Source organism: Sceloporus occidentalis, unplaced genomic scaffold, assembly GCF_023333645.1.
Source record: "Sceloporus occidentalis isolate IW3139 unplaced genomic scaffold, rSceOcc1.0.p SCAF_31, whole genome shotgun sequence".
Taxonomy (NCBI): domain Eukaryota; kingdom Metazoa; phylum Chordata; class Lepidosauria; order Squamata; family Phrynosomatidae; genus Sceloporus; species Sceloporus occidentalis.
Window position 1 is genome coordinate 1,234,075 of NW_028317011.1, and position 12,328 is coordinate 1,246,402.

The 12,328-nt window shown below is 38.3% G+C and overlaps 1 protein-coding gene across 1 annotated transcript; it reads right to left on the reverse strand.

The window, feature by feature from the left end:
* Window positions 1-868: 868 nt before the first annotated feature.
* On the reverse strand, window positions 869-6,488 carry LOC149298680 (hydroxymethylglutaryl-CoA lyase, mitochondrial-like). Its single transcript, XM_089487206.1, has 9 exons — window positions 6,426-6,488; window positions 5,457-5,540; window positions 3,945-4,052; window positions 3,439-3,534; window positions 2,834-2,982; window positions 2,534-2,597; window positions 2,077-2,265; window positions 1,349-1,474; window positions 869-970 (listed from the first exon to the last, which is right to left on the reverse strand). Exons 3-9 carry the CDS (start codon window positions 4,011-4,013, stop codon window positions 869-871), a joined length of 795 nt encoding a protein of 264 aa, XP_089343332.1. The 5' UTR covers window positions 4,014-4,052; window positions 5,457-5,540; window positions 6,426-6,488.
* Window positions 6,489-12,328: the final 5,840 nt, after the last annotated feature.

The window sequence follows — 12,328 nt, forward strand, 5'->3', positions numbered from 1 at the left end:
CCACACATGTATCTTTACATTAAACATGTTGTTTAGCTTTTTATGTCAAAATGTAAAGAGCTGCTTGGCTGATGGGATAATAAACAGTACATGAAGACATATTAAAGATCAGTTGCCAGAGGTAAATTGTGGTTTGTTTTAAAATTTCCTGACAGTTAACATGCTGCGAGGAGCAAAGGGCCAGTCCTTGAATTCATATTCTTTTTACATGCCCTACGCGTGGTGGTACCAGACACACATTGGGGTCTTTTCTGTGATGACTGGCTGCACTCCGGCAGCTGCTTGAATTGTACAAAGACTGCTGATGTGATATACTGATTGAAGGGGAACTTGTCAAACAATTGCTATGGATTATACATTTCTCTCACAAATCAGGTCAATTTAAAAAAAAAAAAAAATAAAAAAAAAATCACTTAAGCATAAAAATTATTTCTCTGCTTTTTTCTCCTTAAACTTATGGCCATCCTGAATTTAAGACAAGCATGAGGATCAAATAATATTTGATGTGTTTATGGCAGGAAAAAAAATTACATTTAAGCTTTGAATGATTGTTTAACCCGTTTATGCAGTGTGAGCCTGTACATGCTTTGTCGTGAAAGGGTTAAAATATTTAAAAAGCATTAGTAGACAAAGTTAATTCATTTGTTATATCCTCATGAAAAATGAGTGCATAATGCCATACAAAAAGCTTAGTCTCATCAAACTTTTAACCATTTCTGGAGGTAGAAGAGTAGTTAGTTGCTTATAAAACAAGACAAGCACACTGAAATTAAGGTGGTCATGGTAACTACATATTCCCAGAAACAAATACGCTTGTTGTTCATGCTCCTTACAGGAGTCCCTTATGGAAAAACTGATGAGCATCTGGTCAAAGTTTGCACTTTGCCTGGGCCACTTTAGAGTTGCTCTTCCTTCCCAAAGATTTACAGATAAAAGCTCCAGCTTCGATCAGCTTACTTAAATCAACACCCTATATAAAACAAGACAATACCATAATTAGCAAAACATCCACTCACATATCCTTAGTGCTACATCTAGGGACCTATTGGGTGATTGTGCTCTGCTGTTTAAAGGGCTGGTTACAAGGGAGATATCTGATCAACCCAACCAGACAACAACACTATGGACCTTGATAGACTGGATATGATGCTCCGCAATGGAGGGTCAGCTGTGCGGCCTATAGTCTGTGTTTCTACTCTCTAAATGCCTCTAAAGGAGAGATCTTTGGTTGACATTTTAGGATAAACATTTCGAAGAACCCAAGAACAAGTCTGTAAATAAATTAATGATCTCTAATATGATTTTTAAAAGGCTGGGACTATGCAGAACAGAGTGAAAAGCTACATACCGTGTGAATACCAAGACCATGAAGCATGTAAACTACATCTTCTGTGGCCACATTCCCTGATGCTCCTTGTGCATAAGGACATCCTCCAAGACCTGCTATGGAGGAATCCACCACCTGTACTCCCATCTGTAAAAATCACCAATATGCAAATGCAACAATCTGCCATTATAGTGCCATATAATCACAAAGGATGCTTGTAGTGACTTGCTAGGATTGATACGGTGTAGCTATGCATGAAAATTGAATTACAACCTGAAGCAAACATGTCTGTCTATCTTAAAGAAACTATATATTACTTTATAAACAAATACAGTTTTAGAAAACATAACCAAAATAGTGTCTAAAATGAACTGCAGGTAAGATGAATGAAAATACTAGAAGTACATAATTCACTAGCTTCTAAAACCATAACATATGTATATGATCTAGTGCAGGAGTCTCCACTCTTTCTTTTAATGAGAGCTCCTTAATATTATTGTATAGGTTTCACACAAACTACATAAAAATAATGAAAAAATGACACTTTGGAGATAAAATATATATTTTAAACATTGTATTCACCTTGCTTAATGTTTTGTTATGTTATCCGTATTCCTGGTTGTGCTGCAATTGATACCTACATTACATCCTCCTCTAGACATGAGCTACCAGTTGGAGACCATTAGTCTACGTTCACACATATAATAAAATACATGGATATGTATACACGTTAACATGTAAAAAATTACCTGTAAAGCCACGAGTATATTTGCCAGAGCCTGCCCATAAGTATCATGGCAATGTACAGCCAGAGCTTCAGCTGGGATCACATCTAGTACAGCAGACAACATGTCCCGCATGCTGCCTGGTGTCCCCACTCCAATAGTGTCACCTAGAGAGATCTCATAGCAGCCCATAGAAAACATCTTGTGTGCCACCTGATAGTAAAAAGTAAAGTTCAGAACATGTATAAGGATAATCATTCTTGTGCAATAATAGTAGTTGATTTCAAACAGATTCAGTTCTTGGATGTGACTGGGTAGTGTTTGACTATACACGTATAGCAGATAACACTGTTATGTTAATGGTACAGAAAAGCAGTATGTTGCTTTATCGTTTGAGTAGGGACTAATCAGGGGAGAAATATCCAAAAGCCTTGATTTGTAGTCTGTAACATAAAGGCCATTTAGATATTTGAGTACTAACCTCAGCCACTTTACTGGGTGATACCTTCCCTTCATACGGACAACCAAGAACACAAGACACATACCTGAAATAATTTCATGCGGTAAGAAGTCAGGCAGAAGTAACACAAGGTGAAATTAACAACAAGCGGCAGGTCACATACATTAAAAAAAAAAAAATAAGTGACTTAAATAACTAATGTAAACATCAAGGTGCTTTATCTCCAATAAGGTGAGATGAAAAACACTAAAGGCAAAGCAGGGTTAAACAAAACATGGTGAAAACACAAGATACAAATAACGTAAAACCCTTATTTCTTACCCTCGTACAGGGATTTTAGCTTCTTTTGCTGCAGCTGTTACTGCTTGGAATCTGTGCAAACTTTCCTCTATAGAACAGTTAATATTTTTCTTACTAAAGAGCTCAGATGCTGCTCCAAAAATGGCAACTTCTTTAGCACCACACTTGACCTGTGATAAAACAGACAATGTAGATAAAACAGATCGAGAAGGCATTTTAGCAAAAGGTGGAAACGGTGCCATTTCTAGGTTTAAATAATAAACATATGAGGGTTTATTCACTAATGTTGACGCGAGAGTTGTGGTTTCAACACTATTCAGGTTTCTCCAAAAGGGGCTGAGCTGGCTAATCAATGGGTAAAGAGATTTTGATGAAATCCCTGCTTTAACTTTCTGTTGCCTAGTATTTTAAAAATATATGTTGAAAGACTGCATGAAAAGAGTGGTACATAGCAACATTGTGGTTATTTATATAACCCCTAGTAACATATAGTACATATGTACTATATGTTACTAGGGGCATCTTCAGATCCAGCAACAAAATGTAGAACATACACTCCATACTAATGTAAATGTTGTGACACCTATTAAAATTTAGGTTTAACAAGCAAACTAGAAGGTTCTTACCGCAGACTGAAATCCTGTGAGATTTGGTGTTAGGACTGGGTAAGTGACATTAGGTAACTTCTTAATCCCCTGCATCACACTCACATGATCTGCCATCTAATCAGAAGATCAAAACATATATTTTTAAAGAATGTGTTGTTTTAGTCCCACACTTACATTCAGAAATATGTATAGGATGTGCTTGATATCTGTGCATACCATCACTTTACTATACGTTCCACATCTGAACCCATACATACCTGTGTACTGTGCCTGCTTCTGGCTCAAAAATTTTTTTCTACTATACCACTCAGCAAAGCATGCACACTTCTAAAACCAGACCAATTCTTTTAGCCTGTGAACCCTTGTAGTGTGGCTCATACACAGTATATTCAAATAGACATTATATTTTGCAATATAATGGTTAAAGAACTCCCTTGTAGCTGACTCCTGTACTTGAAAATTAGATGCATTCTGCTATGTAACTTATAAGCATTAAATAAATGCCCCGTGCTCTTCTCACATACCTGAGGTACCCATTTCGGAGACACAAAGCTGGTTGCCTCTATCGATTGCAGTCCTGCTTCAGACAACATGTTAATTAGCTGGACCTTAACTTCAGTAGGAACAATTGCCTGAAAGACATGTTACTTATGAGTAAATACACAAGATTCTATATGCTGCACCAGGGCTCGAGAAACCTTTGGCACCAGGTCGCGATGGTGACTAGAAACCACTCTCCGGAGTGGCCACAGCACTATCGAGGCATTTCAGAAACACCATTGAAGTTTAGGAGGTGATTGTTGATCGCCTCCTAAACTCTTTTAAAAACGGGCCTCTGTCACCATACAGTGTATGGTGGACGATGACTCCCCAGGGAGAGGGGCCAGACATGGAGGCATTATAGCAACACCATTTGGGTGCAGAAATCGAATGTAGGTGGCTTTCTACACCCGTTTAAAGCCGTGACAGTCCTGGCACGTCAATTGTCACTAACTGGATGTTTGTGCATGATGTGCCTGGACCGTCAATTGTCCTCAAGGGGTTAAATTGGTTTGAAAAGAATAACAAGAATTGTGCAATTAGGCTCACCTGTGATACATTGGTAGTGCTCACATGGCTTGAATTAACCAATTAATGACGGCTTTCATGCTTAAAATGACACTTTTATTCTCTGTTTCTTTTTCTCAATGATGAAGACAAGAGAGCACTAAAAGCACTTATCATCAAACATAAGATTTCTAAAGGTTATAAGGCCATCCTTGTAGATCTTGGTTTCCCTGTTAGACATCCACCTAGCTTAAGGCTAACCTGTAGCGACCTGGAGTGATGGTTTCAACCAGTACCACATGCCACACACTAAAGAAGGGCTTTGTGTGTAAAGTCCAAGGAGAACATGGCTGATCTTTTCCAAACCCTGCTTAGTAAAACCCCATTCATTCTGACAAAATGAACTACGGACAGGTGAAACCAAAGCAAATGCAGACCAGTGATTTGTTTATAGGCAACAAATTGAACCTTATAATAAAAAGAACACCTTACTTTTAGTTAAATATAGTGGAGGATCCATAATATTGTATGCTTTGTTGCCTCTGGTACTGAAATAAGAGTATTACCAAGGCATTTTACAGCAAAATGTGCTACCCAGTGTCACAAACTATATATGGGGCAAATATTATGGGTCTTCAAGCAGGAAAATGATCCAAAGCATACATCCAAAAGCACAACAGAATGGTTCAAAAGGCAAAAAATGGACTGTCATTAATGTGTCCTGATTGAAAACCTCTGGAAAGAGCTAAAATCTGCAATTGGCGAAGTAAATCATGAATAGTTTGTACATTATTTTTATCTCTGTTGATCTACCACCACTTTTTTATGGTTTCTATTCCTTTAAACAACACCGGGAGCCTGTTAATTTAAATTATATATATATATATATATATATACACACACACACGTTTTCGTTGTAAGGCTATTGTCTGGGACAACACATAGACACCACCCCACATCATAATATCCCGCAAGATCTTCCTTTGTACCTTTTCATTTTGCAGTCCATCGCGTGGTCCAACCTCCACAATTTTCACCTCTTTTGGTAATGTGTAATTGGGTAAGGAACTGATCTGTAACATCCAATTTTCTAGTTAGCCACGCCATGAAAATTACAAGAACACAAGAAACGGGGGGGCGGGGGTATGAGTTCTATTTCATCATTGTACTCAGCAGAACCCAGAACCAATAATATATAGGTGATGTCCCTCTTAACTAGGAGTGGGAAATGGTTAGTCCATCATTTTGACCAAACCATCAGTATGAGATAGAGAGCCACCACTGCAGGTTAAAGATGCATTCCACTGCGTCTCGCAAACACCAGGGTCAACAATGAAAGAGGATTTATCATTCACAATGTACGTGGTCCATAGTTAAATAAAATTGACCCACTTATCCAAATGTTCATATTTTCTATCTGCGTCTGAGCTCAGCAATTTAAAGGTTTCAAAATACCGGTATATATTTTCTTCATAGATATGATTATAGTTTTCTAAATAAAACCCATGAATGCGCAACCAGACATCGGCTGTGGCGACCTGCCTTTGTCATTTTGGATGACAGGAGAAGAGGGTCATCGGAAGGGTAAAAAAAAACATTCATAGGTTCTTCCAGTTCCTCATTGCTTAAAAATGGTTATATGTCAACAGTACGCGCTCAATAACGTCAGGTAGTGTTCTCAAGCCATGTTCCAATATTATTACGACAGAGGACACCCTTCACTATGTGACTTCGACTCATCAGACGTTTCTGCCTTAATGTGCAGGACATAAGACGAAGGACAGTACAAATAAGTACATAGGTTGTCGTAAACACATGTCGTTGTTCTGTCAACAATATGATATTGGAGAACACAATTGCCATGTAATTGTACTTTAAACAGACGTAGCTTCATAGAAATAAGACTCGTAATACTCTCTGGGAGCAGCGAGCGAACTGCAAATAGTTTACTCTCTGACCTGGCGCAAGACAGCTGCGGGTACCCGCCTTGCACCCAAACCCCAGGGTACAGCTCTCCTTGCAGTAACTGCTATCATGGTCCTTCCAGTAACAACCTGCAAACCCCAACTTCCGCTTCCGGTATGGTAAGAAACGCGAATTTGCTACAGAACAAGTCGGAAGTGTAAGTCAGATGTTACAGTTTCTGTCGCCATGGCAACCAATACATTCCGCCGAGTCTCTCCTTTTACGCCTGTTTTTTCTAATCAGTGACCATATTGCATAACGACGGCTTAACGTCATTCATCCGATATGAAACTCGAATTTACAGGAATGCATTTCAGTAATAAATAAGGTTTCTAATGGTAACTCGTTTTTGTCAGCCAAGTAGTGTACTGTACAGTTGACTGACCGCCTCTTCTGCCCCCACGGTCTCCCCCATCTAGCGAGTTTATGGAGTGTCGCTGAGTAGGTATTGCGAAGTGAGAAATATGAAACAGGATTTAAAAAAGCCCATACAAAAAAATTACTAAAGCGACATATTAGAGCATAGGGGGTTTCGCTTATTAAATAATTGTGGTGCAAATTGTAAGTAAAAACAGAAACCGCTGGAATATTATTTCTAAGTGGACAATTTAACTTGTTGCTGTGTCACGTAGCAGTAATCGATGTCTCGGTTTTGTATAAATAATTCACGAATGCCTTGGTTTATAGCAGTATCCTTTCGAAGTAACCGTATTTCTTTCGTAAACCTGTATGAATGAACTAAGAGGGGGGGTTTTTATACACACAAAGTAGGTTCTTTCATATCTGTCTCCCAGCAGAACCTCCCAGTGCCATGGAAAGTACAACTGAACTACAACTCCCAACATCCCCCGCGATCAAAAAAACAACCGGAAGTGACTCTGTTGCAAACTCTGGCTTACAGGCTGCTGTTATTTGTCGTAGAAAGGTTTGAGAAGCTATTTGGGTTAATGTTACGCTGTAGGTTGTTTCTATTTATGTAAATATTTATGTCCAGTTAATCAGGTCCGTTGTTTTAATATTTAAATGTTCAATAACACGTTTTGGAAATGTATTGCAGGTACTGTGTTAGTATGTAGTGTGTAGGTTATGGTGTGTTGCTAAACAATATTTCTTGTGGTTTACGAAAATTCCAATAAAGCCTACCCTGCACTCACGTGATATAAACAGACTGGAGTGTGGATGATCAAAAATAGCACAGTTAATTTCATCATTGTAAAAAATGTAAGCATAAAATGGACACACAAAACACAGTATAAGGTCTGGCGCGCTTCGCTCTGTTTAGGACAAAATGTGTCAGACTGTATTACTTCATGCTGTGTGTCCATGCAGTGTTTACATTTTTAACAAGGATGAAATGATCTTTATTATATATTTGATCATCCTCTGCCCAGTTTACGTTAGTTTTCTGGTGATCCAGAAACACTTGTTTTATACACATTGAGCACCGTAGCCCCTTTAGTTTGTCTGAGAAGCTAGTTAGTTAAAGATGAGGTTGCCTAATTTAATGCCTAATGTAAAAAATGTAAATGTGCATATGCTTTTTTTTTCTCCTTCCTGATAATTCTTTTTTTCCCCTGTTTAATTATAATGACTTTTACATTTCAGAAATAGAATCTCTTTAATGTCATCTTAGTTTACGCTATCTCTAGCTGTCATGGGTGTATAATGCACACTTTGAATAGGCCCACCAACATTCCAAATGTCGTCACTGGCGGTGGGGGTCATAAATGAAGATGCTTTTTTTGACCTATTGACGGCTATTTATTGGATCAAGAAATATTTTCAGAAATAATGTATTAAAATAATAATGTTTTCAACTTTTTATTGCAGACATCAAAATAAGGGTCGTAACTTTCATGGAGCAAGAGGGGCAGCTGCCTTAGGTGTTGCGAGGTGAGGGGCACACATGGGCTGCCTGATGGTAATGCCCCTATCCTGTTTAATCTCATCATCATGAAGCAGATGTGACCATGCCCCTGGCACTGAGATCCTTATTAGCTCGGTTCAGGGTGATCACAGTTTGCTCAATAATGAAGTATTCACACCATAACTCATGTCTCACTTTTACTTTTGTTTGTGTATTGACAGGATGAAGATAGTACAATAGAGAATGATTTGAAGCCCTATACTCCACTCTATTTCATTCACATTAATGGGTAATCCTATATTTTACATTTATATACACTAAATAACTTGCGTTTACAAATTAAATTAAGCTATATTCTCTCCCTCTCTCCATATATATATATTGTTTTTATATACATAGCACTATATGTTTCCTGACTTAACTTGCTTTCTCAGGATTTGCATGATTATTATTCCCCATTATGTTATCTTTCACTTGATTTGTTGTTGACTAGTTCAGACACATACTACGTATAATTATTTTCATAAAGAAAGATACCATCCTGGTTGGATAAGTTATTAAACAAAAACCTCAGAGTCTTCTGGCAAAACTGTTAGCAGACTTTTTTAACCAGCTGTTATTGATGGAATTAGTCTAAGAAGATTGAAAGTGTAGTGCCTTTTCACAAAATAAAAAGCAGCAGAGAAGACACAGACAGCTACAGACCAAGTAGGTCCAGTGGTTTAGAAATTAAAGAAACCATGTTAAAGGAGAGGAAATGTCTTGGTATAAGTGGTTTGCTAAATCCCTGGATTACTGCAGGGAGGTCTTGTAAAACCAAGTAATTTTTTTTTTCTGGGTAGCTAAACAATAGACCGGGGGCAAGCCTATCTAGATTTTAGTAATACATTTGACACTGTCCCTCATAAAAGACTCATAAATCAGTGTTGTTAAAGGTGAACTGAATAAGGCTATGATTGAGACACGTGGGGGGGGACAAAAAGTTGTACTTAATAGTGTAAAGGAAGGTCTTGTTACTAGAGCAGGGGTGTCCAAGTTTTTTCTGCAGTGGGCCACTTCATCAGAATTGTAAACGTGCGAGGGCCGCACTCATTTTTCACTGTGAGAAAACATGGCCTTTAATAAAATATGCAGATGAAAATAAAGTAAATGACACAAAACCTTTACTTTTCCTCTCACTGATTTCTGGGCCTAGAAAGGTTTGGGCCTAGAAAGGTTTGTGACTACAAATTCAGGATAATTAAGAATGAAATACTTCTATTTATTCTAGGGATGCACCAAAATGAAAATTCTGGACCAAAACATTCACAGTTCACTTAGCCAAAACCTTTATAAATAATAATAATAAAAACTCACATTTTTAATAAAAGTAGGAAACACACCACAATTGGACAAAAAAATTTGCAATATGACTTGGCATGATAGGAGTGTGATTGCTAACAGCAATCACACTCCTATCCTACCCAGGCAACCAGTAAATGCTGGTACCTAGGCATGATGGGACTGTGCTTGCTGTTAGCAATCACACTCCTATCATGCCAAGTCAGCCAGTACATGCTGGTACAGGGTGGCTGTAAGTGATGTGTAGACCCCATACTGCTGGCAGCATCAATACACAAGGGGGGCAGCTAGCTAGGTTTCAGCATGTACTGGCTGACTTGGCATGATAGGAGTGTGATTGCTAACAGCAATCACAGTCCCATCATGCCTAGGTTCCAGCACTTACACATCCATGCTATCACACACACACTCATTCATTCATATACTCATTCATTCACAGATTAATTCCCTCAATCACGCATACTCATTCAAACACCCTTCCCACCCCCTTACCTGCACTGCAGCTCCTCGATGCCGCTCACAGACTTCAGCAGAGGGTGCGGCCTCCCTCTGCGTTCTCTGGTACTGCACAGAGGAAGCAGGACTGGAGCAGAGTCATGTGATGTCACGTGAACTCTGCTAGGTTCCGCTTCCTCTATGCAGTACAGAAGACCCTCCCACAGGTAAGTAGCAGGGGCGGCCCGCGTAAGATCGGTTGCCGATTTTACGCGGGCCGCACCTCGAGGTCTCGCGGGCCGCATTTTGGATGCTCCTGTACTAGAGGGTACCTTTTTTATTTACCTTATTTACCTTGTAACTAGAGTATATACTAGAGGTATGCTTTTAAGGCAAAATTGTAAATTATTAAGTAAATAAGAAGAATGGTCAAGAGTGTGAAAGCTACAGTTTAGCATTGATAAATGTAAAATAATTTAATTGGGATATAAAAATTCAAAGGTAAGATATAACATTGGGAGAACTCTTCTGACAGTGACAAGAGAAGAAAGGGATGTGGGAAGTTTATTTCACATGAGGAAAAATGTTAGAACAAACTCCTTAATAAAGATTTAAGGATGTTTTTCTTTACTGAGAACATTTTAGGTAAGCGGAACAGCCTCCCAGAGAAGTGGCAGAGGTTAATAAAGTGAAGGAGTCTGTTCTGAATCTAAAATACCAAGGGCTGACTAAGGTCTGTGTCTTTACATCATAAAAAATGGGCAGACTAGATGGACTGAATAGTTCTTAGAAACTTAAAACTCAATGGCAGCTATGACATTATATTGCTTCTATGTGATGGTGGCAAGGAATCCTTAATATTTTGTGAGAATCCCTAAGGTAATGTCATAAGAACCCCTTTTTAGTCCTAAAAGGGTTTATATTATAGCTGTAATTACCATTTTCCCCAATTGTTTCTAAAGTTTAGGTAAGTTTTGCTACCTTTAGAGCAATATATTAAGATTTTCTAGTATCATACTATACAGTATACAGTATTATATGATCTGTTGGGCCACCATAACTATACCAGAATGGTATAGTTCTATGTAGCTCTTTCTTTAAAGAAGAATAAACCTACTAATAATCAGAATTGTGTGCTGAATGTATAAACTGCTTTATAAATGCAGATTACTCTTTTAATTGGAGTATTTCTAAAACTTTTTTTAAGCCCACGGAATCAGTCCCATTATAATTAAGAATGAGTGCTACACAGAATCACTTCCAGATGATTGGGATACAGAATCAACTGCTTCTATATCTATCCATAATGAGAGAGAAACTGGGAAGGGCCAGAAAATATGCGAGAATAAAGAAAATCAGTTGGCAGACACAGAAGAATCCAGGCCAGACAGGGTAAGCAATAATGAATATATCGAAGACTTTTGGGAAAGACCTGATGAAATGGATAAAAAGACTGTCAGTGGTAAAAAGCGTTATCATTGTATCGACTGTGGGAAAAGCTTCACACGCAAGTCATCCCTTATTGTCCATCAGAGGATCCACACAGGGGAAAAGCGCTTTATATGCATAGAGTGTGGGAAGAAGTTTGGCTTGAAATCCTCACTTGTCAGGCACCTGAGAACTCACACTCCAAAGACCCTAAACATATGTCCTGAATGTGGAAAGTGCTTCACTCGATATTCCAGCCTTTTCCAGCACCAGAAGGTTCATAGGACAGAGAAACTTTATAAATGTTCCCACTGTGAAAAAAGCTTCTCTCGGGCATCATCTCTTGTAGTTCATCAAAAAACCCACAAGGAGGAGAAATTGTCTAACAAAACGGAGAGTGGTGAGAAGATCAATGATCATGATAAACTAATAACCCACCTTTCAGCCACAGAAGAATCCTGTGTATATGTGAAATGTTGTAAAGACGTCATAGAACAAGGATCCCCAAAGAGACTTAGGGGAAAACACACAGGTGAGAAATGATTATTTTCAGTGATGGTGATATTGAATTGAATTTCTATTCTTATGTTGTTAAACTAGATATATCAAGCTGGCTGTAATCACAGTCAGGCAACTTTGTCTTTTTTGTAAGAGCAAACAAGAAAAAGGGGCTTCGGTCATCTCCTAAAGTGTGACATGTTCAATTTTGGGGCAAGAGGGCTTCTCTTATTTACATCTGCGTAGTTTGCATAAATGTATATTTTGGATTTAATGTTATCACTTTCACTTGATAAGTTTAATCTATATACGGTTGTCACCAGTATG

Bases quoted from the DNA above. Each gene is read 5' to 3' on its own strand.
- LOC149298680 (XM_089487206.1), bottom strand. From the start codon at position 4,013: ATGTTGTCTGAAGCAGGACTGCAATCGATAGAGGCAACCAGCTTTGTG. The intron at 2,598-2,833 runs GTAAGAAATAAG...AAATTATTTCAG, and splicing joins GCTAAAATCCCTGTACGAGG to GTATGTGTCTTGTGTTCTTG. The intron at 971-1,348 runs GTATGTAGCTTT...TGTTTTATATAG, and splicing joins ATGGTCTTGGTATTCACACG to GGTGTTGATTTAAGTAAGCT.